Source organism: Carcharhinus amblyrhynchos, chromosome 9 (assembly GCF_965287045.1).
Source record: "Carcharhinus amblyrhynchos chromosome 9, sCarAmb.v2.hapA, whole genome shotgun sequence".
NCBI classification, from domain to species: domain Eukaryota; kingdom Metazoa; phylum Chordata; class Chondrichthyes; order Carcharhiniformes; family Carcharhinidae; genus Carcharhinus; species Carcharhinus amblyrhynchos.
The window spans coordinates 101189467-101212069 of NC_137332.1; the positions used below are offsets into that span (position 1 = coordinate 101189467).

At 45.5% G+C, this 22603-nt stretch overlaps 1 protein-coding gene across 1 annotated transcript in view; it reads left to right on the forward strand.

Annotated features, from left to right (window-relative positions):
• Positions 1-22603, forward strand: part of LOC145348490 (netrin-G1-like) — a 39237-nt gene that overhangs the window by 11860 nt on the left and 4774 nt on the right. The window contains exons 2-3 of the mRNA XM_080196678.1: positions 11879-12522; positions 19358-19530. Of these exons, the coding sequence (XP_080052804.1) occupies positions 11879-12522; positions 19358-19530 (817 nt within the window). The remainder of the gene's footprint in view (positions 1-11878; positions 12523-19357; positions 19531-22603) is intronic.

Genomic DNA, 22603 nt, shown 5'->3' on the forward strand with positions numbered 1-22603 from the left:
CAAAGCAGCCAGTATAATTAAGGACCCCACACACCCCGGACATTCTCTCTTCCACCTTCTTCCGTCGGGAAAAAGATACAAAAGTCTGAGGTCACGTACCAACCGACTCGAGAACAGCTTCTTCCCTGCTGCTGTCAGACTTTTGAATGGACCTACTTGCATTAAGTTGATCTTTCTCCACACCTTAGCTATGACTGTAACACTGCATTCTGCACTCTCTTGTTTCCTTCTTTATGAACTGTATGCTTTGTATAGTGTGCAGGAAACAATACTTTTCACTGTAATACATGTGACAATAATAAATCAAATCAAAATCTTTCCATCTCTCTGATCTTCTACCTCACTTTTTCTTTTGATGGGGTTTAGAACCACAGAATCCATAAAATCTCTATGGTGCAGAAGGAGGCCATTCAGTCCATCAAATCTGCACTAACTCTCTGGAAGAACATCTTAGCTAGGCTCACCACACCCTCCGCCTTATCTCCAAGACCCTGCACATTTATTACCTAATTTACACATTCTGAGACACTAAAGGGCAATCTAGCATGGCCAACCCGTCTAACCTATGCATCTTGGGACACAAAAGAGCAACTTAACTTGGCCAATTGACCTAACCTGCACACCTTTGGACTGTGGGGGAAAATCAGAGCACCCGGAGGAAACCCACGCAGACACAGAGAATGTGCAAACTCCATACAGATAGTCACCTAAGGCCGGAATCAAACTCTTGCCCCTGGTGTTGTAAGGCAGCAGTGTTAACCACTATGCTAATGCCCTGCTTTAGCTCTTGCTGTGAGCTCCTGCCTTATTTCCTATTGCTCCCCCAGTGACCTGCTGTTGATGGAGCAGCAATGGGGCTGGGGTTAAAGTGATTGTTTGAACCTGGTTTCACAGACAATCAGTGGGTTACCCGGACTCCTGCTCACAGCCCTATCTTTCAGTGAAACTGGGCCACTGGGGTGGGGAAAGATCAATTTGAGGAGGTACCCCTTCATCAGAGACCTCTCATTAGGAGGAAGTGAGACACTGGAGAGGGAGGCATTCAAGTTGGGATTAATGTATTTAATGAAAGCAATATGATAGTTAGCATTGCTACCTCAGTACCAGGGACCTAGATTCAATTCCAGCCTTGGGTCACTGTCTGTATGGAGTTTGCACGTTCTCCCCATGTCTGCATGGGTGTCATCAGCGTGTTCTGGTTTCCTCCCATCGTCCAAGAATGTGCAAGTTAGGTCAATTGGCCACATTAAATTGCCCATTTGTGTCCCAAGATGCATAGGTTAGGTGGATTTGCCATGTTAAATTGTCCTTCAGTGTACCAAGATGTATAAGTCAGACTGATTAGAGAAGTAAATACATGGGATTATGGGGGTAGGGCCTGGATAAAGATACTTTGTCGAAGAGTTGGTGCAGATTCGATGGGCCAAATGGCCTCCTCTGCACTGTAGGGACTGTACAATTCTATGATTCTACAAGAGGTTGACTGCAAAACAAGGACTGATTTACAACAGGGCCCCGTCAATAATGTGGGATTTACACCAATGTTTATTGTAGATTCTTTCTGCAGTCTGCTTTCCATTTTCTGGAATTTTCCCTTTACCTTCTCATTCCTGAAATGCCAAAGCCAGCCGCAGAGTTCTGGGATTCATTAACTTGGACAGATGGTCATTTCTGCCAGCTCAGATTCTTCATAATTAAACTCCAACACTTATAATCCCACTGAGCTCCCTCACAAGATGTTGTCATAAATCCTCCGCCGTTTCCTTCATTAAGTTAATTCTCGGGATGTGGGTTTATTGCCCATCCCGATTTACCCCCAAAAGGAGGAGCCAGGACTCTGTCTTGAGTTACTGGCAACTTTGATGTGACTGAGTGTCTCATTCAGCAACTTCAGAGGATGTTGGCATGGGATTGGAATCCCACAGCAGGGATGGGGTGTAAATTCGGAAGTAACTAATGAGATGTGATTGCAACCGATCAGGACTGATCTACGCAGGATCCTGTCAACAATATGCCACTAGATCACATTCCCATCAATGAGAGTCAGGCCACAGGCAGAGAGGGAAGGTCGGACTGAAGGTCCTGTCTGGGGAAACCAAAAACAGGTATCCTTCCCGAAAGGATATTACTGAACCAGCTGGGATTTCTCAGTGATCCAACACTTCTGAAACTTGGAGTTTTTTAAACTGACATCAATTTCTGAAACTGCAGAGGGTGTGATTTGAATTCGCAATCTCTGGATTATTAATCCACTAATAACCTCTGCGCTGTACTCCCTAATCTGCTGTATCTGGCTACTTTACATTGACTTGAACCCAGCATAATGGATCTGTGGCAGACTGAAGCTCCCTTTCCCCTCAAAGAGGGGATCTGACAGAAGGGTTTGATAAGGTAGGTGTGGTGGAGATCCAAACTAGGATCACGCGAGATTGTCAGAAATAAATCCAACAGGGAAGCAAGGAAAAATATTTTTTCAGAGAGTGGTGAGAGTGTGGAACTTGCTACCAGAGGGAGTGGTGGAGGCGAATAATAAGACGAACATGAGGAAAAAAAAAGAAGGCATATGACAGATACAGGGGGCTGAAAACAATGGATGCCTGAGAAGTATATAGAAAGTGTGAGGTTGGGGGGCGGGGGTTGGGGGGGCTGGGCGGAGTGGGGGAGGTGTGGTGGGTACTCCAAAAATAAATTAGGTGAACAAAAAGAGAGCATGACACTGAAGAGCAAAGTAAAGAAAAATCCCACGGTTTTTTATAAGCATATTAAGGGAAAGAGGGTAAACAGGGAAAGAATAAGGCCCATTAGGAACTTGTATGTGGAGCTGAAAGATCTAGGTGAGGTATTAGAATATCATAAAATGAGTATTTTGCATTGATGTTCACGAGAACTGGCCTCGGGTCACAGTCTTTGTGGAGTTTGCATGTTCTCGCCATGTCTGCGTGGGTTTCCTCTGGGTGCTTCAGCTTCCTCCCACACTCCAAAGATGTGCGGGTTAGTTTGATTGGCCATGCTGAATTGCCCCTAGTGTCAGGGGTGTGGAGAGGGGGAGGGGAGGGGGTAGTAGGACAGATACTACTACTACCCCCTCAATAGGGTGTGTATTGTGGTCAGTGCAGACTCAATGGGCCAAATGGCCTGCTTCCGCACTGTAGGGATTCTGTGAAAATAGGGAGGGAGACTGTGATATAATTAAACAGGTAAATATGTGGGTTACAGGAATAGGCCCTGTGTGGTATTGTGGTTGACTTGATGGGCCAAATGGCCTTCTTCTGCACTGCATGATTCTATGAACCTATTCTATTAGCATCAAGAAGAAGAAGATGTTATTGGGATTAAATTGGATAACCCCCAGGCTCAGGTGAGATGTATCCTAAGCTGTTGTGTGAGGCAAGAGAAAGGATTGCAGGGGCTCTGAAGTTACTTTTCAAATCCTCTCTGGACATACGAGAAATGATGTGGAGATGCCGGCATTGGACTGGGGCAAACACAGTAAGAAATCTCACACCACCAGGTTAAAGTCCAACAGGTTTATTTGGTAGCAAAAGCCACTAGTTTTCAGAGGGCTTGCTGCTCCTTCGTCAGGTGAGTGGGAGTTCTGTTCACAAACAGGGCATCTAAAGACACAAACACAATTTACAGAATAATGCTTGGAATGCAAGGCTTTACAGGTAATCACGTCTTAAAGGTACAGACAATGTGAGTGGAGAGAGCGTGAAGCACAGTTTAAAGAGCTGTGTATTGTTTCCAGCCAGGACAGTTCGTGAGATTTTGCAACCCAGGCAAGTCGTGGGGGTTACAGATAGTGTGACATGAACCAAGATCCTGGTTTGAGACCGTCCTCCTGTGTGCGGAACTTGGCTCTCAGTCTCTGCTCAGCAACTCTGCGCTGTCGTGTGTCGTGAAGGCTGCCTTGGAGAATGCTTACCCGAAGATCAGAGGCCAAATGCCCCTAACTGCTGTAGTGTTCGCCAACAGGAAGAGAACACTCTTGCCTGGTGATTGTCGAGCGATGAGGTGCCAGAGAACTGGAGGACATCTAATGTGGTACCATTATTAAATAAGAGAAGTAGGGGAAACACCAGGTAGTTACAGGCAGTGAGCCTAACATCAGTGGTGGGAAATCTATTTGAAAAAATCTGAGGGACAGAATCAGTTTCCACTTGGAGAGGCAAGAGTTAATCAAGGATAATCGGCATGGCTTTGTCAGGGGAAGATCATGTCGAACAAATTTGATTTGAGTTTTGGAAGGAGGTAACTAGATGTGTAGATGAGAGCTATGCAGTTGATGCATAGGATCCCAATAGTGCAGAAGAAGGCTATTTGGCCCATTGAATCTGCCCCAACAACAATCTCATCCAGGCCCTATCCCCATAACCCCACATATTTATCTTGGTAATCCCTCTAACCTACACATCTTGGACACTAAGGGGCAATTTAACATAACCAATCAACCTAATCCACATATCTTTGGATTGAGGGAGGAAACCGGAGCACCCGGAGAAAACACGCTGACATGGGGAGAACGTGTAACCTCCAGACAGACAGTGATTCAAGCTGGGAATCGAACCCAGGTCCCTGGAGCTGTGAGGCAGCAAATCACTGTACCACTGTGCCGCCCATACGCATGGATGACAGTAAGGCTACATGGACTTCAGTCAGGCTTTTGACAAGATCCAACATGGGAGAATAATCAAGAAGGTAAGAGCCCATGGGATGCAGAGCAATTTGGAAAATTGTATCCTAATTCTCTTAGTGGCAGGAGGCAGAGGGTTGTGTTTGTGACTGGTAGACTTTGCCCAGTGGGGTATCACAGGGATTGGTGCTGGATCCCTTTTTCTTTGTAGTGTACGTTAATAATCTGGATGTGAATGTAGGAGGTGTGATAAGTAAATTTGCAGATTACACAAACATTGGTGTGGTGAACAGTGAGGAACAAAGCATTAGATTACAGGAAGATATAGACAGGCTGGTTCGGTGGAATAGTGGCAAATGGAATTTAATCCTGTGAGGTGTGAGGGAGAACTAATCAGGAAAAGAAATACATAATGAATGATAGGAAGTGCAGAGGACCATGGGACCCTGGGATACATGTATATAGATCCCTGAAGGCAGCAGGCCAGGTTGATAAAGTGATTTGACAAAGGATCATCTGGACTCAAAACATCAGCTCTTTTTTTCACTTAGAGATGCTGCCAGACCTGCAGAGATTTTCCAGCATTTTCTCTCTTGAAATGAGATACTTGCCTTTATAAACCAAGGCATGGAATATGAGAGCGGGGAGGCTATGATGGAGCTGTATAAAACTGGGAATTTTTATGTGTGTTGTGTGTGATCTTTGCACATTCTCCCCGTGTCTGTATGGGTTTTCTCAGAGTGCTCAGGTTTCCTTCCACAATCCAAAGATGTGCAGGTTAGGTTGATTAGTTATGCTAAATTGCCCCTTCATATCAGGGAGATTAGCAGGGTAAGTATGTTGGGTTAAGGGATAGGGCCATGCTAAATTGCCCCTTAGTAACCTGGGATGCGTAGATTAGGGGGATTAGCGGGACAAATATGTGAGATTGTGGGGATGGGGCCTGGGTGGGATTGTTACTGGTGCAGATCAATGGGCTGAATGGCCTCCTTCTGCATTGTTGGGATTCCATGAAGTCTATGAAGTCTGCATCAACTGCACTGTTCTCATCTACACAACTAGTTACCTCCTTGCAAAATTCATTAAGCCACAGCTAGAGCACTGTGTACTACCTGGTTGCCACACCATAGGGAGGATGTGATTGCACTGGAAAATGTTGGAGGAGATTCACTAGGATGTTGCCTGGGTTGGAGCGATTCAGCTCTGAAGAGAGGCTAGATAGGTAGGGATTGTTTTCCTTAGATCAGATGGGACTGAAGGGAAACATGATTGAGGTACACAAACTTATGAAGCACGAAGGTTTCTTCCCAGCTACCCGATCTTTCTCCTTGGTAGAAGAGTCAATAACAAACAGGTATTAGATTTAAGGTAAGGGGCAATAGATTCATAGGTGATTTGAGGAAAACGTTTCCAACCAGAGGGAATCTGGAACTCACTGCCTGGAAGGAACTCCGACAACATTTAAGTAGCATTTAGAGGAGCACTTGAAATGCCATAGTGTACAAGGCTACGGAGCAAGCACTGGAAAAAGGGATTAGAATCAATAGGTGTTTGATGAATGGCACAGGCACAATGGGCCAAAAGACCTCTTTCCATGTTGTATGATTCTGACAGATTCACTGATGTACTGTGATGGAGAGCATGAGAGGAGGCTCATCTGGAGCATCAACACTAGCATGGACCAGTTGGGCTGAATGGCCTGTTTCATTCTGTAAGCTCAATGTCATTCTAAAGTTTATTTATTAGAGTCACAAGTTGGCTTACATTAACATTGCAATGAAGTTACTGTGAAAACCCTCTAGTTGCCACACCCCACCAACTGTTCAGGTACACTGAGGGAGAATTTAGCACCTAACCAGCACATCTTTTGGACTGTGGGAGGGAACTGAAGAACCCGGAGGAAACCCACGCAGACACGGGGAGAATGTGTCGAGTCCACGCACACAGTGATCCAAGCTGGGAATCGAACCCAGGTCCCTGGCACTGTGAGGGAGCTTTAACAGAGGCTGTGATATTGTGAAGGGCTTTGACAGGGAGAAGATATTCCCAGCTGGCAGGCTCTCAAGAATTACAGATAGTCGATATAACATCATCCGGAATAGATCCAGCCAGGAATTGAACCCGGGTCCCTGGCATTGTGAGGCAGCAGTGCTAACCACTGTGCCACCGTGCCACCCTCCACTGTGCCACCACGCTGTCCTGTTCTAATTCTATGTAGATTTCAGGACGGCCAAGTGTCTTGTGACCAAGTTGTTCCTTTAACAACAGTTAAGCTTGTGAGTAAAACAACTGAACTTCACACTGGCTGAGAAAGCAAAACGCTACAGTGCGTCATCATCTCAGGGTGGGACATAGTGATTAAATCTTGGTCCCTTTCCCTCCTCTTCCCTCCACACCACCCCCTTCTTTAACTTTGCTCTTTAACCAATCTGCTGATCACCACTTTTAGCATCTCCATGTGGCTCGATGCCAATCGCTGCGCAATTTACTTTCCTGCGACGCACTTTGGGACACATTTTTATGTTAAAGGTGCTACGTAAACTCACACAAACAAAGGGCCTAATTACTGGCTGCTGGGCAGCAACAGGAATCTGTGGGCTTGGCCTTTTATGGAGCCATTAACATTTGTCCTTAATAACCCATTAGCGAACATCATTAACTAGGGAACTGAACCTGCTGGTAGTGAGTGGTTTATAATTGGTGAGACCGACAGGATCTTAGTCACACGTTACATTGTAAATGCAAGATAACAGCACGTTAAAAGCTCTAAAATGAATGTCAAACGGTGAGTGGATTTGTCGAGGTAACACTGATTCATAAGGTGCTGTGTTTGCACTCCAGTGTGTCGGGAAGAGTTTCTGGAATATATAGAAATGTATAATGGTTATACAGGAATCTCTTCCCTTTCCTTGTTGATGTTGTCACACACACAGCAGGAAGCTGCTGTCTCTCTATCACTCTCTCTCTCTCTGCCTGGGCTGGGTGGCGATGTGCAATGACTGTTTCAACAACAACAACCTGTGTTTATATATCACCTTTAGCAGAGAGAAACAACACAAAGTGCTTCATCGGAGAGTAAATCAAGCAAAACAAAAATCATGCCAGGAGATATTCGGAATTTGATTAAAGTCTGTCAAAGGCACAGGTTTCAATGAAGGAGAGAGATGGAGGAGAGAAATCAGAAAAGTTTACAGACAGAATTTGTAGAATTATAGAATCCCTACAGTGTGAAAGGAGGCCATTTGGCCCATTGAGTCTGCGCTGACTCTCTAACAGAGGATCTTACCCAGGCGTTCTCCCCTGCCCTATCCCCATAGCCCCACATATTTACCCCACTAACCCCCTAACCTACACATCCTGAGACACAAAGGGAAAATTTACCATGGCCAATCCATTAACCTGCACATCTTTCGGACTGTGGGAGGAAACTGGAGCACCCGAAGGAAACCCCAGGCAGAATGAACAAATTCCACACTGACAGTGGCCCCAGGCTGAAACTGAACCCAGGCCTTGAGGCAGCAGAGGGGGCAATCGGTTAATAAGACTTGGTTAGAGAACGGGCAACGGTGTTTTAGATGAGTTGAAGTTTACAGTGATTGAGAAATAGGAACATAGCAATTAGGAGCAGAAGTTGGCAACTCAGTCCGTTGAGCCTGCTCCACCATTCAATCAGATCATGGCTGATCTCTCCCTGGTCTCAAATCCACCTCTCCATCTGTTCCCTACATCTTTTTTCCTATTTTTGAAATCAAAAATATCTACCTCCTTCCTGAAGCCGTTTAATGATTCAGGCACCACCATGCTGTGGGGCAGTAAGTTCCACAAATTCACCACCCTCTGGGAAAAGTACATCCTTCTCATCTCAGTTTTAAATCCACCACCTCTCAACCTATACCTATGACCTCTTCTTCTCGATTACCCTATTACAGGAAACATTTGTTCTATATTTACCTAACCAATTTTGTAAAACTCGATCAGGTCCCCTCTCCTTATTCTAAACTCCAGTGAGTATAAACCCAAACTGCTTAATCTCTCCTCAGACGTCAACCCTTTCATCCTCGGAATCAATCTGGTGAATCTCCTCTGAACTGCCTCCAACGCCATCACATCCTTCTTCAAATCAGAAGACTATATCTGGACAAAATACTCCAGAAATGGTCTCAGCAACACCCTATACAATTGCTACACTTCACTACTTCTATACTCCAGTCCTTTTGCAATAAATGCCAACATCCCATTTCCTTTTATTATGTGCTGCTCCTGCATATCAACTTCCTGTAATTCATGAACAAAGACACCCAGATCCCTCTGCCCAGATGCATTTTGATTCTGTTTTCCATTTAAATAATTTTACCATTTCTCACACATTTTACCATCATCCACAAATTTTGCTTTGTTACACTCTGTGCCTGCTTGCAGATCAGTTATGTAGATTGTCAACAGTTGACCCCTGCAGCACCCTGCTAGTTACATTTCGCCAGCCAGAGAAGGACCCATACAGTCTGACCTGCTTTCTGTCAGTCAGCCAATTCTTAATATAATCCAGTTCTCTACCCTGCGATCTCACCTCCTGGATCAGTCTTTTATGGGGCACCTTGTCAAACTCTGAAGTCTCGATATACCACATCCGCACGTTCCGCTTATCCATTTTGCTGGTAATGTCCTCAAAGAACTTAATCAAGTTGAGGTGGGAGACCAGGGAGGAAATAATTGGAACGGCCAAGTCTAAGGATGTCAAGGGAATGGAGCAGGGGAATAGCAAACCAGAAATCTTGTGCTGGTTAGGGATTGAGAAGACAGGGAGAGATCACGGGAACGGTGGAGTGAGACACTCTCTCCAACTCTCTTTGGGGAGAGTTAATCCCCCTGGTTTCCACCGAACTTCTACTAGCAATTAGCTATCTAGAGACCCCACTGCATCATTTCATTGTAATACCAGTTATAGCACTGGGACACAGCAGTTAATGACATCCTGAGGAGACAATGATCCAGTATCACTTAACATCTGTACTGTTCAATTATTCATTCATCATTTACACAGTTTTAGGATCCTGTTACTAATATTCACTGGATCCGATTAACATTGAGAATTAAAAATATTTGATTCCAACATGGATCTTCAGTTAATGACTTTAGTCGATGCTGTGACAATTGTAGATTAATTAATCTTGGTTCTCTGTTTATTACCACACTCTCCATCTTTAGCACACACATTAGTTTGATAGCTTGCTGTAAACTGACACTTCATACAGTTACTGCTCTAACGGGGTGAGCTGCATGATCACTGAGGCTGATTCAATGTTGCTAATTTCAGGTAGCACAGATGTCTGTCAAATCATCAGGAATCATTGCAGTTACTCACCAAAAATCCTTCAACAGCCTCTCCAAAACCCATTCTGTCCTTGATAGTGCACCCTGACTGCAGTGCGGACCATCTACAGGCTTCACCGCAGCAACTTGCCAAAGACCCTTCGACAGCACCCCCCCCCAAACCCACTCCCTGAACCAACAGTGCACCCTGATTGCAGTGTGTGCCCCCTACAGGATTCACTGCAGCAATTAACCAAGGCGCCATTAACAGCATCTCCCATACCCGCTCCCACCACGAGCAATGCACCCTGACTGCAGTGTGGACCGTCTTCAAGATTGACTGTAACAACTCACCGAGTCTCCATCAACAGTATCTTTCATACCCGCTCCCTCCACCATCAGAGCACCATGGCTGCAGTGTGGACCATCGACAACGTAGCAACTCACCAAGTCACCATCAACAGCAGCCCCTAAATCCACTCCCTCCACCACCCAGGAATACAAGGACTACATGGGAACACCATTGTCTCCAGGTGTCCCAGAGCTACACACCACCCTGATTTAGAATTATAGCATGATAAAAAGGCATGGCAGTATCAGGTCATTTAGTCCATCAAGTCTTTGAAAAATATGCTCCAATTAGTCCCCCGCCATTTCCATTGCCCTGCAAAGGTCACTGGGAACAACACTTGTTTTCAGATCCTCTGATGTTCTATAACCCGTGTCTGTAAATATTTTAGTGGTGGGAAGCTATTTTTAGTTAGACAGTGAACATCATTCTTCGACACAACAGTGATAATAATTACCTAGCTGTCGAGCTGTCCAGTACAGAGTGCAGCATGATGTAGCACCGACAGATTTATGAAGACATCTCCCTGAGATAATGAGAGAGTGTAAATATTCCATGTTTCCAATATGGTGTGGAAGAAGCTTTAGTGTTTTTCAAACCTGTGCTCCACCTGCCCTGTGAATGCATGACGGAAACAGTGTAGTGGGAACTTTATTCTGTATTGAACCCCATGCTGTAACTGTCCTGGGAAATTTGATGGGGACAGTGCAGAGAGAGCTTTACTCTGTATCTAACCCCTTACTGCACCTGCCCTGGGAGTGTTTGATGAGAACAGTGCAGAGGGAGCTTTAGTCTGTGTCTAACCTTATGCTGTACCTGTCCTGGGAGTGTTTGATGGGGAGAATGTAGAGGGAGCTTACTCTATATCTAAACCTATGCTGTATCGGTTCTGGGAGTGTTTGATGGGAATATTATAGAGGGAGGTTTCTGCTGTATCGAAATCTGTGCTGTACCTGTTCTGGGAGTGTTTGATGAGGACAGTGTAGAGGGAGCTTTACCCTGTATCTAACCCCGTGCTGTACCTGTCCTGGAAGTGTTTGATGGGGACAGTGCAGAGGGAGCTTTACTCTGTATCTAACCCCGTGCTGTACCTGTCCTGGGAGTGTTTGATGAGGACAGTGTAGAGGGAGCTTTACAGTGTATCTAATCCACTGCTGTACCTGCCCTGGGAGTGTTTGATGGGGACAGTGCAGAGGGAGGTTTACTCTGCATCTAACCCCGTGCTGTACCTGTCCTGGGAGCGTTTGATGAGGACAGCGTAGAGGGAGCTTTACAGTGTATCTAATCCACTGCTGTACCTGTCCTGGGAGTGTTTGATGGGGACAGTGTAGAGGGAGCTTTACTCTGTATCTAACCCCGTGCTGTACATTCCTGGGTGTGTTTATTGGGGACAGTGTAGAGTGAACTTTACTCTGTATCTAACCTTACGCTGTACCTGTTCTGGGAGTGTTTGATGGGGACAGTGTAGAGGGAACTTCAATCTGAATCTAACCCCGTGATGTACCTGCCCTGGGAGTGTTTGATGAGGTTGGTGTAGAGGGAATGTTTCTCGTATCTAATCTATGTTACTCTGTCTCTATTCCTAGGAGAATCCGTACATGTGCAACAATGAGTGTGACGCTCGCACGCCCGAGCTCGCACACCCACCTGAGCTGATGTTGGATGATGAGGGACGGATTCCCAGCACTTTTTGGCAAAGTGTTTCTTGGAAGAATTTTCCGAAGCCCCTCCTGGTGAACATCACTCTGTCCTGGGGTAAGAGTATCGAGCTGACCGAGGACATCGTCATCACCTTCGAGTCGGGCCGGCCGGAGCAGATGGTCCTGGAGAAGTCTCTGGACCACGGCCGGACGTGGCAGCCTTACCAGTTCTACGCAGCTGATTGCCTCAACTCCTTTGGGATGGAGGCGAGGAGGGCCAGGGATCTGAGACCGGCCTCAGTGCTGGACATCATCTGCACAGAGGAGTACTCCAGGGGATATGTGTGGAAGGTGGACAAAATGGTTCGCTTCGAGATCCAGGAACGCTTGTCCCAGTTCGGAGGTCCGCGTCTCGGTGACATGGCCTCGCTGTACGGCCAGCTGGACACCACCAAGAAGCTGAGGGACTTCTTCACCCTGACCGACCTGAGGATCAGGCTTCTCCGGCCAGCCACTGGACCCACCAGTGTCGACCCACTCAACCTGTCCAAGTACTTCTACGCCATCTCCAACCTGGACATCCGCGGCAGGTGAGAGCTCCCTGACCCTTCTGGGTAGAGTCACTGAGACCACAATTCACCTCCAGGGAGCAAAGGGCCAGGCTCAACATCTGGGGTGCACCAGCAGAGGGAACATCTGGGTGGGACATTATGTGGGGGTTCACCATTGGGGGAACATGTGGGTGACACCAGGTCAGGGTCAACATCTGGGAGCTACAATCAGCAGGGCCATCTAGGGGCATGGTGAAATGCCAGCCTCAACATCAGCAGAGCACAAGGGGGAGAAATATTTGGAGCTGCACTGGGCCAGTATCAACATCTGGGCAAGATTAGGTGGAGCATCCAAAATCGCTCTGCCTGTACTAACAAATAGTTATTTTCTGGCTAACATCTGGATTTGCTCTATCAAGGTTACCAACTCTATTCACGATCAGGGTTAACATCTGGAGTAACTCTGTCAGGCCTAACTTCTGGAGCCACCCTTATCCGGGTTAACATCTGGGAGACACTCTATCAGAGTCAATAACTAGGACCAGGTTCTCAGGGTTAACATCTGGGGCCACTCTATCAGGGTTCATCTTTGGAGTCATTCTATCTGAGATAAGATCTGGAGTCAGTCTGCTATGTTGAGTATCTGGAATTATTCACTCAGGTCTCACATCTGGAGTAGCTCTATCTTTCAGAGGGTGAGAGCTCCTCACTGTTTCTGCTCAGTCTCTGATGTGAGCGCTCAGTAATGTGTGGGATTTACAGTGACAGATAGGGATCCTTTCTTATCCATGCACCACCTCGGCCCACTCAACATTATCTGCTGCCCCCGTGCTGACTCTGAATTCTTTACTGAATGGGTGTCTGACAGTGCGTGCGCACCAGCGTTGTGACAGTGCGTGCGCACCAGCGTTGTGACAGCCTCCCCTGCCTCTGGTGATGGGCTTGTTAGTGAGTTCTACACTCTGCTCGCTGGCTCAGACTGAGGGAATGATTTCCCATTCGCTGCTACTAGATTGGCTGAAGAGTAAGTGAACAGAACCTATCCCTTCATCTCAACACCACCCATCTCCAGTCTCATCAGAAATCAGAGAACCAGAGAAAGAAGCCATTCAGCCCATTGATACATTTACTATCTCTGTGAAAGAGCTATCCAATTATACCCAGTCCCTCTAAACACCCTCTTAACATTTCCCAATTATTATTCAACCTGCTTCTACTGCCCTTTCAGACAGTGACCTCCAGATTACAACACTCTGTGTAAAAAGCAAATCTCCTCATCTCCCCCTTCCGTTCTTTTCCAATCACTTCTCCCTGGTACTCACCCTCCTGTCACTGAGAACAGTTTCTTCTTATTTACTCTGTTACAACGTGATTTTTCTGCTCGATTTTGGAACTGCTTACAGGGATATACCTCACCTCATAATCTTATACAAGTATGTATGAGGTCGCACAAAGTTATTGATTTTGGTCAGGGGTAGGGAAATTATTGAAGTGGATTCTTCAAGACAGGATTTGCTCTCACTTGGAAATAACAGGTCATATTAGTGAGAGGCAACATGGTTTTGTGAAGGGGAGGTCGTGTCTCATGAACTTGATCGAGTTTTTTGAGGAAGTAACAAAGACGATTGATTAGGGTAGGGCAGTGGTTGTTGTCTACATGGACTTCAGTAAGGCCTTTGACAAGGTCCCTTATAGCAGATTGGTGCAGAAGGTGAAGTTGTATGGGATCAAAAGTGAACTGGCAAGATGGACACAGGACTAACTCGATCATAGATGGCAGAAGTCAACAGTGGAAGGGTGCATTTCTGAATGGAGGGCTGTGACAAGCGGCAATCCTCTGGGATCAGTGCTAGGACCTTTGCTGTTTTGTGATATACTTAACTAATTCAGAGGAAAATGCAACTGGTTTGATTAGTAAGTTTGCAGACAAAAATTGGTGGATTTGCGGATAGCGATGAGGACCATTAGCGGATACAGCAGGATATAGATCAGTTGGAGACTTGGGCAGAGAGATGGTAGTTGGAGTTTAATCCAGGCAAATGTGAGGTAATGCATTTTGGACGGTCAAATACAGATAGGAAATATACAGTAAATGGCAGAACCCTTAAGAGTATCGATAGGCAGAGGAATCTGGGTGTACAGATACACAGGTCACTGAAAGTGGCAACACAAGTGTAGAAGATAGTTAAGAAGACATACGGCATGCTTACCTTCGTCAGCTGGCGCATTGAGTTTAAAAATGAGCAAGTCATGTTGCAGCTTTATAGAACCTTAGTTAGGCCGCAGTTAGAATATAGTGTACAATTCTGGTCGCCACACTACCAAAAGGATGTGGAGGCTTTGGAGAGGGTACAGAAAAGATTTACCAGGATGTTGCCTGGTATGGAGGGCATTAGCTATGAGGAGCAGTGGAGAATTGGGTTTGTTCTCACTGGAATGATGGAGGTTGAGGGGCGACCTGATAGAAGTCTATAAGATTATGAGGGACATGGACAGAAAGGATAGTCAGAAGCTTTGTCCCATGGTGGAAATGTCAATTACTAGGGGGCACAGGTTTTAAGTTGTGAGAAGCAAGGTTTAAAGTAGATGTACAAGGTGGTGGGTGCCTGAAACTCGCTGCTGGGGGAGGTAGTGGAAGCAGGTACGATAGTGACATTTAAGGGGCGTATTGACAAATACATGAATAGGATGAGAATCAAGGGTAACGGCCCCCAGAAGGGTAGGGGGTTTTAGTTCTGTCGGGCAGCATGGTTGGTGCAGGCATGGAGGGCCAAAGGGCCTGTTTCTGTGCTGTAATTTTCTTTATTGTTTGTAAATTAAAGCAGGATCTGATACTCTCTATCATGAATAATTAACAGATCTTAATTTTTAAAGTTGTGAGAGTATTATTAATACAATTAACAAACGGAATAAAACCAGAGTGGAATGCTGTTCAAATATTACAAAACTCCTTCAGGAGTAACGAACTAAATCATTGCAGAATTCAGTCACTCTCAACTATTATCCATGCATGTATCTTTTGGAAGTATGAACTTTCTCCAATGATGCTCCCATCTGGAATACTTTGAGTTGGTCTCTCATTCTCTTATTTAGAATGTGATTTTATGAAGACATACATGAAACTGCAGGATTTATATGAGACCCTCACCTTCCCTCCTCCTGACTCAGGAGGTAGCAAGCATACTCCCTTTTGATAGTTATCCCCTCTTGTCCAACTTTATATCCCTGGCATTACCTCACAGTATTCCTCTGATCTGCTTGGCTTGAGGCTGTCAACAGCTATTGGTTCTATATCTTTGCATGCTTGCTTTAAATTTATTGGTCCAATTCAAAAGCCTGTTTTGGTTAGGCTGGAACACTGACTCCTAGGCTTTGATCCAATGTTGCAAAAACCTGCTTCTGCAGCCTACAACTTAAAATCCATGCACAGAGGCCTGTGTTATAAGAGACAAAGCTATATGATTTCTTGTTGTTTTAGCATTTCTTTTCACTTTTGTCAAACACCACATTTTTAACCTTACATGTGCAACTTCAAACAACTCTATCAAAACTCCAATTCAATTTTCAAGTTTGCTGACGACACCACCGTAGTGGGTCGGATCCCAAACAATGACGAGACAGAGTACAGGAATAAAATAGAGAATCTGGTGAACTGGTGCAGCAACAATAATCTCTCCCTCAATGTCAACAAAACGAAGGAGATTGTCATCGACTTCAGAAAGCGTAAAGGAGAACATGTCCCTGTCTACATCAACGGGGATGAAGTAGAAATGGTTGAAAGCTTAAGAACATAAGAACATAAGAAATAGGAGCAGGAGTAGGCCATCTAGCCCTTCGAGCCTGCCCCGCCATTCAATAAGATCATGGCTGATCTGTCGTGGCTCAGTTCCACTTTCCCGCCCTCTCCCCATAACCCTTAATCCCCTCTCTTATCAAAAACCCATCAACCCGCGTCTTAAAAATATTTAGCGAGGCAGCCTCCACCACTTCAACAGGCAGAGAATTCCAGAGATTCACCACCCTTTGAGTGAAGAAGTTCCTCCTCAACTCCGTTCTAAACTGCCCCCCCTTTATCTTGAGGCTGTGCCCCCTAGTCCTTCTGTCTTTTTTGAGCAGGAAGAGTCTCTCCAACTCTATCCTATCCATCCCATTCATCATCTTATACGTCTCAATGAGATCTCCCCTCATTCTTCTAAACTCTAACGAGTAAGCCTTTAGGTGTCCAGATCACCAACAATCTGTCCTCACCCCTCTAAATTGATGCTATAGTCAAGAAAGTCAGCCAACACTTCTATTATCTCAGAAGACTAAGGAAATTTGGTATGTCAGCTACAATTCTCACCAACTTTTAGAGATGCACCATAAAAAGCATTTTTTCTGGTTGTATCACAGCTTGGTATGGCTCCTGCTCTGCCCAAGGAGCTACAAAAGGCTGTGAATGTAGCCCAATTCATCATGCAAACCAGCCTCCCATCCATTGGGTGGAATTTTATCGGCACGTCTGTCCATGTTTCGCATGATCCCGCCCGAGGCTAACGGAGAATGCCATTCTCCGAGCCGAGCCAGCCCTCGGAATCGGGGCTGGCATGCCGGTAAAATTCCAACCATTGTGTCTACACTTCCCACTGCCTCGGCAAAGCAGCCAGCATAATTAAGGACCCCATGCACCCTGGACATTATATCTTCCACCAGAAGACACAAAAATCTGAGATCATGTACCAATTGACTCAAGAACAGCTTCTTCCCTGTTGCTGTCACACTTTTGAATGGACCTACCTTGCATTAAGTTGATCTTTCTCTTTATCTAGCTATGATTGTAACATTACATTGTGCATTGTCTCCTTTCCTTCTCTATGAATGGTATGTCTTTTCTGTATAGCACACAAGAAACAATACATGTGATTATAATAAATCAAATCAGATCAAATCAAAGTTGTCCATGATTTAATGAATGATTCTGACTTAAGGTTTCCTTCCTGTCCAAAGTCCATTCAGCCTGTATCAGTGCGTTCCCATTCACCCATCACACAATCTCCGGGATTCTGGGCTTCATTCCCCTTTTGTTCAGGCTTCCGAGAGATTCACCAGAGTTCTTAATCCAGGAGAATTTTCAGACGCTAATTAAAGAACAGGAGCTGGAAAATGTTTACGCTGCTGTTCAGCCGTCTCCCAGGAACAATGTGGGTTTTGCTGAATTTAATAAAATAAAAAGCTGGCAGAGCTGGGAATTTTTGCAAAATGAGCAAACTGCTGATTTTTGAAGCTTTTCTTCAGCAGAGAGTGAAACAGCGGCTCAAAGCTATTAACACCGAGAGCCACGTTCTCACAATTCGCTGCAGAGACTGACACCCTTCTCCCTGCAATCTCAGCATTCCCAACACAACAAAAACAGAAAATGCTGGAAAATCTCAGCAGGTCTGATAGTATCTGTGGAGAGGGAACAGAGCCAAAGTTTCAGGTCAGGATGACCCTTTGGGCTTGGGCTTTTCCAAATTGTCTTCACTGAACAGCAACAACCTGCATTTATATGGCGCCTTTGAAATAGGGAAATGTCCCAAAATGCTTCACAGGAGAGTGAATCAAACAGAGTAGAACATCGAGTCACATGAGGAGTTATTAGAATGGGTGAATTAAAGACTGGATGAAGAGGGAGGTTAGAGGAGGATAGATTGGGAAGGGTTTAAGTTGTTGAGTTGCAGGGCTGAGGGCCCAGGCAGCGGAAGGCACAGACACCAATGGTCATATTTAATTTGATAACACTCAGGGGGGAAGCAATTGTATTTTCACTGGACTAGAAATCCAGAGACCCACTGACAAGTTCTGACTGAAATGTGACTCCAGATTGACAGTAATGTGGTTGATTCTCAGAATTCCTAGAATCATAAGATCCCTCCAGTGCAGAATGGAGACCGTTCGGCCCATCACAGCTGCACTGACAAGAATCCCATATCTCTGTAACCTCACGGATTTATCCTGCTGATCTCCCTGACACAATTTACCACGGCCCACTGACCTAACCTATACGTCTTTGGGGTGTGGGAGGAAACCAGATCACACAGAGGAAATCGAGGAAAGGAGTGGCACAATGGCACTGCTGCTTCGCAGCACCAAGGATCCGGGTTCGATTCCTGGCTTAGGTCACTGCCTGTGTGGACTTTATACGTTCTCCCCATGTCTGCATGGATTTCCTCTGGGTGCTCCAGTTTCCTCCCACGTTCTGAAAGATGTGCCGGTTAGATACGTTGACCCAAACAGGTGTCGGACTGTGACAACTAGGGGAATTTCACAGTAACTTCATTGCAGTGTTAATGTAAACCTTACTTGTGACTAATAAATAAACTTTAACTTTGAATTCCAATCCGTCTAAACACATGGAGAATGTGCAAACTCCCTCGTGCTGTGAGGCAGCAGTGCCAACCACTGTGCCACAGTGCCGCACATTAGGGAAGGGTAATGCATGAAGATTTAAAAATAAAACTCCTGTCAAAACAGCTTGGGATGGGTTTTGTTCAACTACATTGAAAGATGCTAGAGAAATGGAATTGTACTGGTGGTGTTGTTATTAAGAAGGGAAGATTCTGCAATTTTTCCAGCACATTTTCAGAGAGCTTTACAGTCAGTGGGAGGTCCTGAGGAGGGAACAGGCGCTATAAGAATCCAAGTTCTTTCTTTGCGGACTTTGGGGTTGAGCTGGTTACAAATCCCCGCTAATTTGCTGCTGCTCAGAATCAATGGGCAGAAACACCAGCAGAAACTGTCCTGCTGCCCCTACACTGAGAAACGTGGCTGTGTCCCTGCAGGGTGATGAAGGGTGAGAGGGGGAAGTGGAGAATCCTGGATTCTGAGCAGTCTCCCGTTCTCCTTTCTTTTCCAGGTGTAAGTGCAATCTTCACGCCAACAACTGCATCATGAAGCGGGACAGGCTGAGCTGCGTGTGCGAGCACAACACGACGGGGCCGGACTGCGGGAGATGCCGGAAAGGCTTCCAAGGGCGGCGGTGGAGAGCTGGCTCCTACCTCCCAATCCCCAAAGGGACGGCCAATATCTGTGAGTAAACGGGCGGAGAGATTCATTCCCCGAATTTCATTCTCCACTCCAGCCAACTTCTCCATTGTCCATCTCAGTGGATGTCCCTGACTGTGTTCACTGAAAACTGAGACTCACAATGCTGGAGATGAGACAGAGAAACAGATAGCATGGAGAGAGGCTGCCCTTCGGACCGACCTTCCCATGCTAGCTCTTTCAAACAGGAACAAAGACAATTGTCTCACACTCCCTGCCCGAACCCCATAGCCTTGCAAATATCTCCTTTATCAAACATTGCTCCAGTTTCCTGTTGAAAGTTGCTGATGAAATTGCTCCGACTCCACTCCCCAAATTTCCAGTCACAACAACCTGCTAAGTTAAAGATATTTCCCCATCTCCCTCTCTGGCTCTCATCCCAGTTATCTTCAATCTGTCCCCTCTGGTTACCTAGCCTCCTGCCACTTGAAAATACTTTCTCCTTACTTTCTGTATCAGAAACCTTCCCTGGTTTTTGAGCCCCTCGGTGAGCGGAAGGACAGAGTCAATGGGCAAGGGGGAATTGATGGCTTTCTGTAGAGACTGAGGTTTTAGTTAGAATAAACATCAGGAAATCTCACATATACACAATGCACGTAACCTACTCATGGGCCAAACTGTCCATTAACATGTCCAGGTAGTGCGTGATTGAGGGGAGCCTCTGCCCTCTTCTTGCTGATATTGTGCCTTTTAAGAAATGTACTTGAGTCATATATAAACAGTGCTCATAGAATCCCTACAGAAGGAGGCCATTCAGCCCATTGAGTCGACACTGACAACAATCCCACCCTATCACTCTAACGCCACATATTTCATAGAATCATAGAAACCCTACAGTGTAGAAAGAGGCCATCTGGCCCATCGAGTCTGTACTGACCACAATCCCACCCAGGCCCTACCCCCATATTCCTACATATTTTACCTGCTAATCCCTCTAATTTACACATCTCAGGACACTAAGGGACGATTTAACATGGCCAATCAACCTAACCCACATATCTGAGGACTGTGGGAGAAAACTGGAGCACCTGGAGGAAATCCACACAGACACGAGGAGAATGTGCAAGCTCCACACAGACCCAAGCCGGGACTCGAATCCAGGTCCCTGGAGCTATGAAGCAACAGTGCTAACCATTGTGCTACCGTGCTAAACCCTCCCCGAAACTAGGGTCAATATAGCATAGCCAGTCAACATAGCCTGCACATTTTTGGACTGTGGGAGGAAACTGGAGCACCAGGAGGAAACCCAGGTAGATACGGGGTGAATGTACAAAGTCACCCAAGCCGGGAATCGAATCTGAGTCTGTGGTGCTGTGAGGCAGCAGTGCTAACCACTGTGCCACCACAGTTCTAATGCAGGTGCCGTTGGCTGTGTAACTGGCAGCCTCTCTGTTGTTACTGCAGCATCATGATTGCTCCTAAATGCTAGAATTCTTATTTTAATCTGGACTAAATCTGTTTGCTTGTTTTAGTGTTCCCCTGGGGTTTTACAGAGTAGGACTTGATTATATTGATTGACAGAAAATCATGGACTGGGTGGAGCTAGGCTTATGTTGAGAAATCAAATTAAGATGCTGTTTGAAGTTGTTCGAGTGCAGTTCCTGCCTTTTCCTCTGTGGAGAGTTTTGAGACTGGGACTCCCAGGGAGTATACCTGTTTCTCTGAGATTCTGCTGCTGCTGTGGATCTTTCTCTAGAGGTCAGGAGGCAAGGGTGCCTGGATCGCTGTCCCAAAGGTGGTAAAAGGCTGGAAATCTAGCATCCATGTGGATATAACTGTGGATATAAATGTGGATAGTCAATGAAGCAATTTAGGTCCATGGAGATTCTGATTAAATTGGAACAATAGAAATAACTAGCTATTAAAAATGATACTCTGTGATGTTTAAGCAATTTAATTGATAAAAAAGTTTTATTAATTCTTTTTGCTATATTCTAATTGTATTCTCGAATAAAATTTGTTTTAACAACAGCTTCTGGGTGGATCAAGTGAATCTTACTTGGGGCAACCCACCTTATACTCACACTACTGTCAAAATCGAAAGGAAAAGGTGGGGTCTAGGCTAACTTCACAACATACTTTGGAGTTTCTAAACTTGTCCCAAACAAGGTATACAGCACAGGAAAAGGCCACATAGCCCATCTAATCTGTCAGCCCCATCATATGGCTATGTTCATTGCTGGGTGTCACTAGGAAGGCAGGATGCATGAAGTGCACACCAGCATAATCATGTCTGGTGGATATAGAAACATTGATGATAGGAGCAGGAGGAGGCCATTTGGCCCTTCAAGCTGTTCCACCATTCATTATGATCATGGCTGATCATCCAACTCAATAGCTTAATCCTACTATTTCCCCATAACTTCTGGTCCTATTCACCCCAAGTGATATATCCAGCTGCCTCCTGAATACATTCAATGTTCTGGCATCAACTGCTTCCCGTGGTAATGAATTCCACAGGCTCATCACACTTTGGTGAATAAATATCTCCTCACCTCCGTCCTAAAGGGTATACCCTGAATCCTCAGACTGTGACCCTGGGCTCTGGACTCCCCCACCATGGGGAATATCCTCCCTGCATCTACCCTGCCTAGTCCTGTTAGAATTTTAGAAGTCTATCAGAGGTTCCTCCTCATTCGTCTGAACTCCAGCGAAAACGATCTTAATCTCGGCAAGGCAAGGGATAGGTTTATTTATCAACCCTTTAATCACATTTTGTTTTGACTTCTTTAAAGTTTACTTTGATATTCTGTTCCCTTTGATGCAATTTCCTTTTATTGAGCTGCAGTTTAATTGATACCTCAATTTGTTGATTTAGTTGATTTGGTTACTCAAAGAAGCAGACACAGGCAGCTGTGAGGTGAAGACTGATGCACGAGTGGAGTGTTAATACCTGGATGAAAATCCAGGGAACAGCTGGAGGATGGTGAAAGCACAACAAACCTCGCTGTAATCAATTTCTGAAACTGAACAGCACGTGAATTTTGGGAGGGATATCTGTGGTCATTGTGTGTGAAATGTTTCCAGATCAGTGAGCAGGTAGTGAGCTGCATGGTTA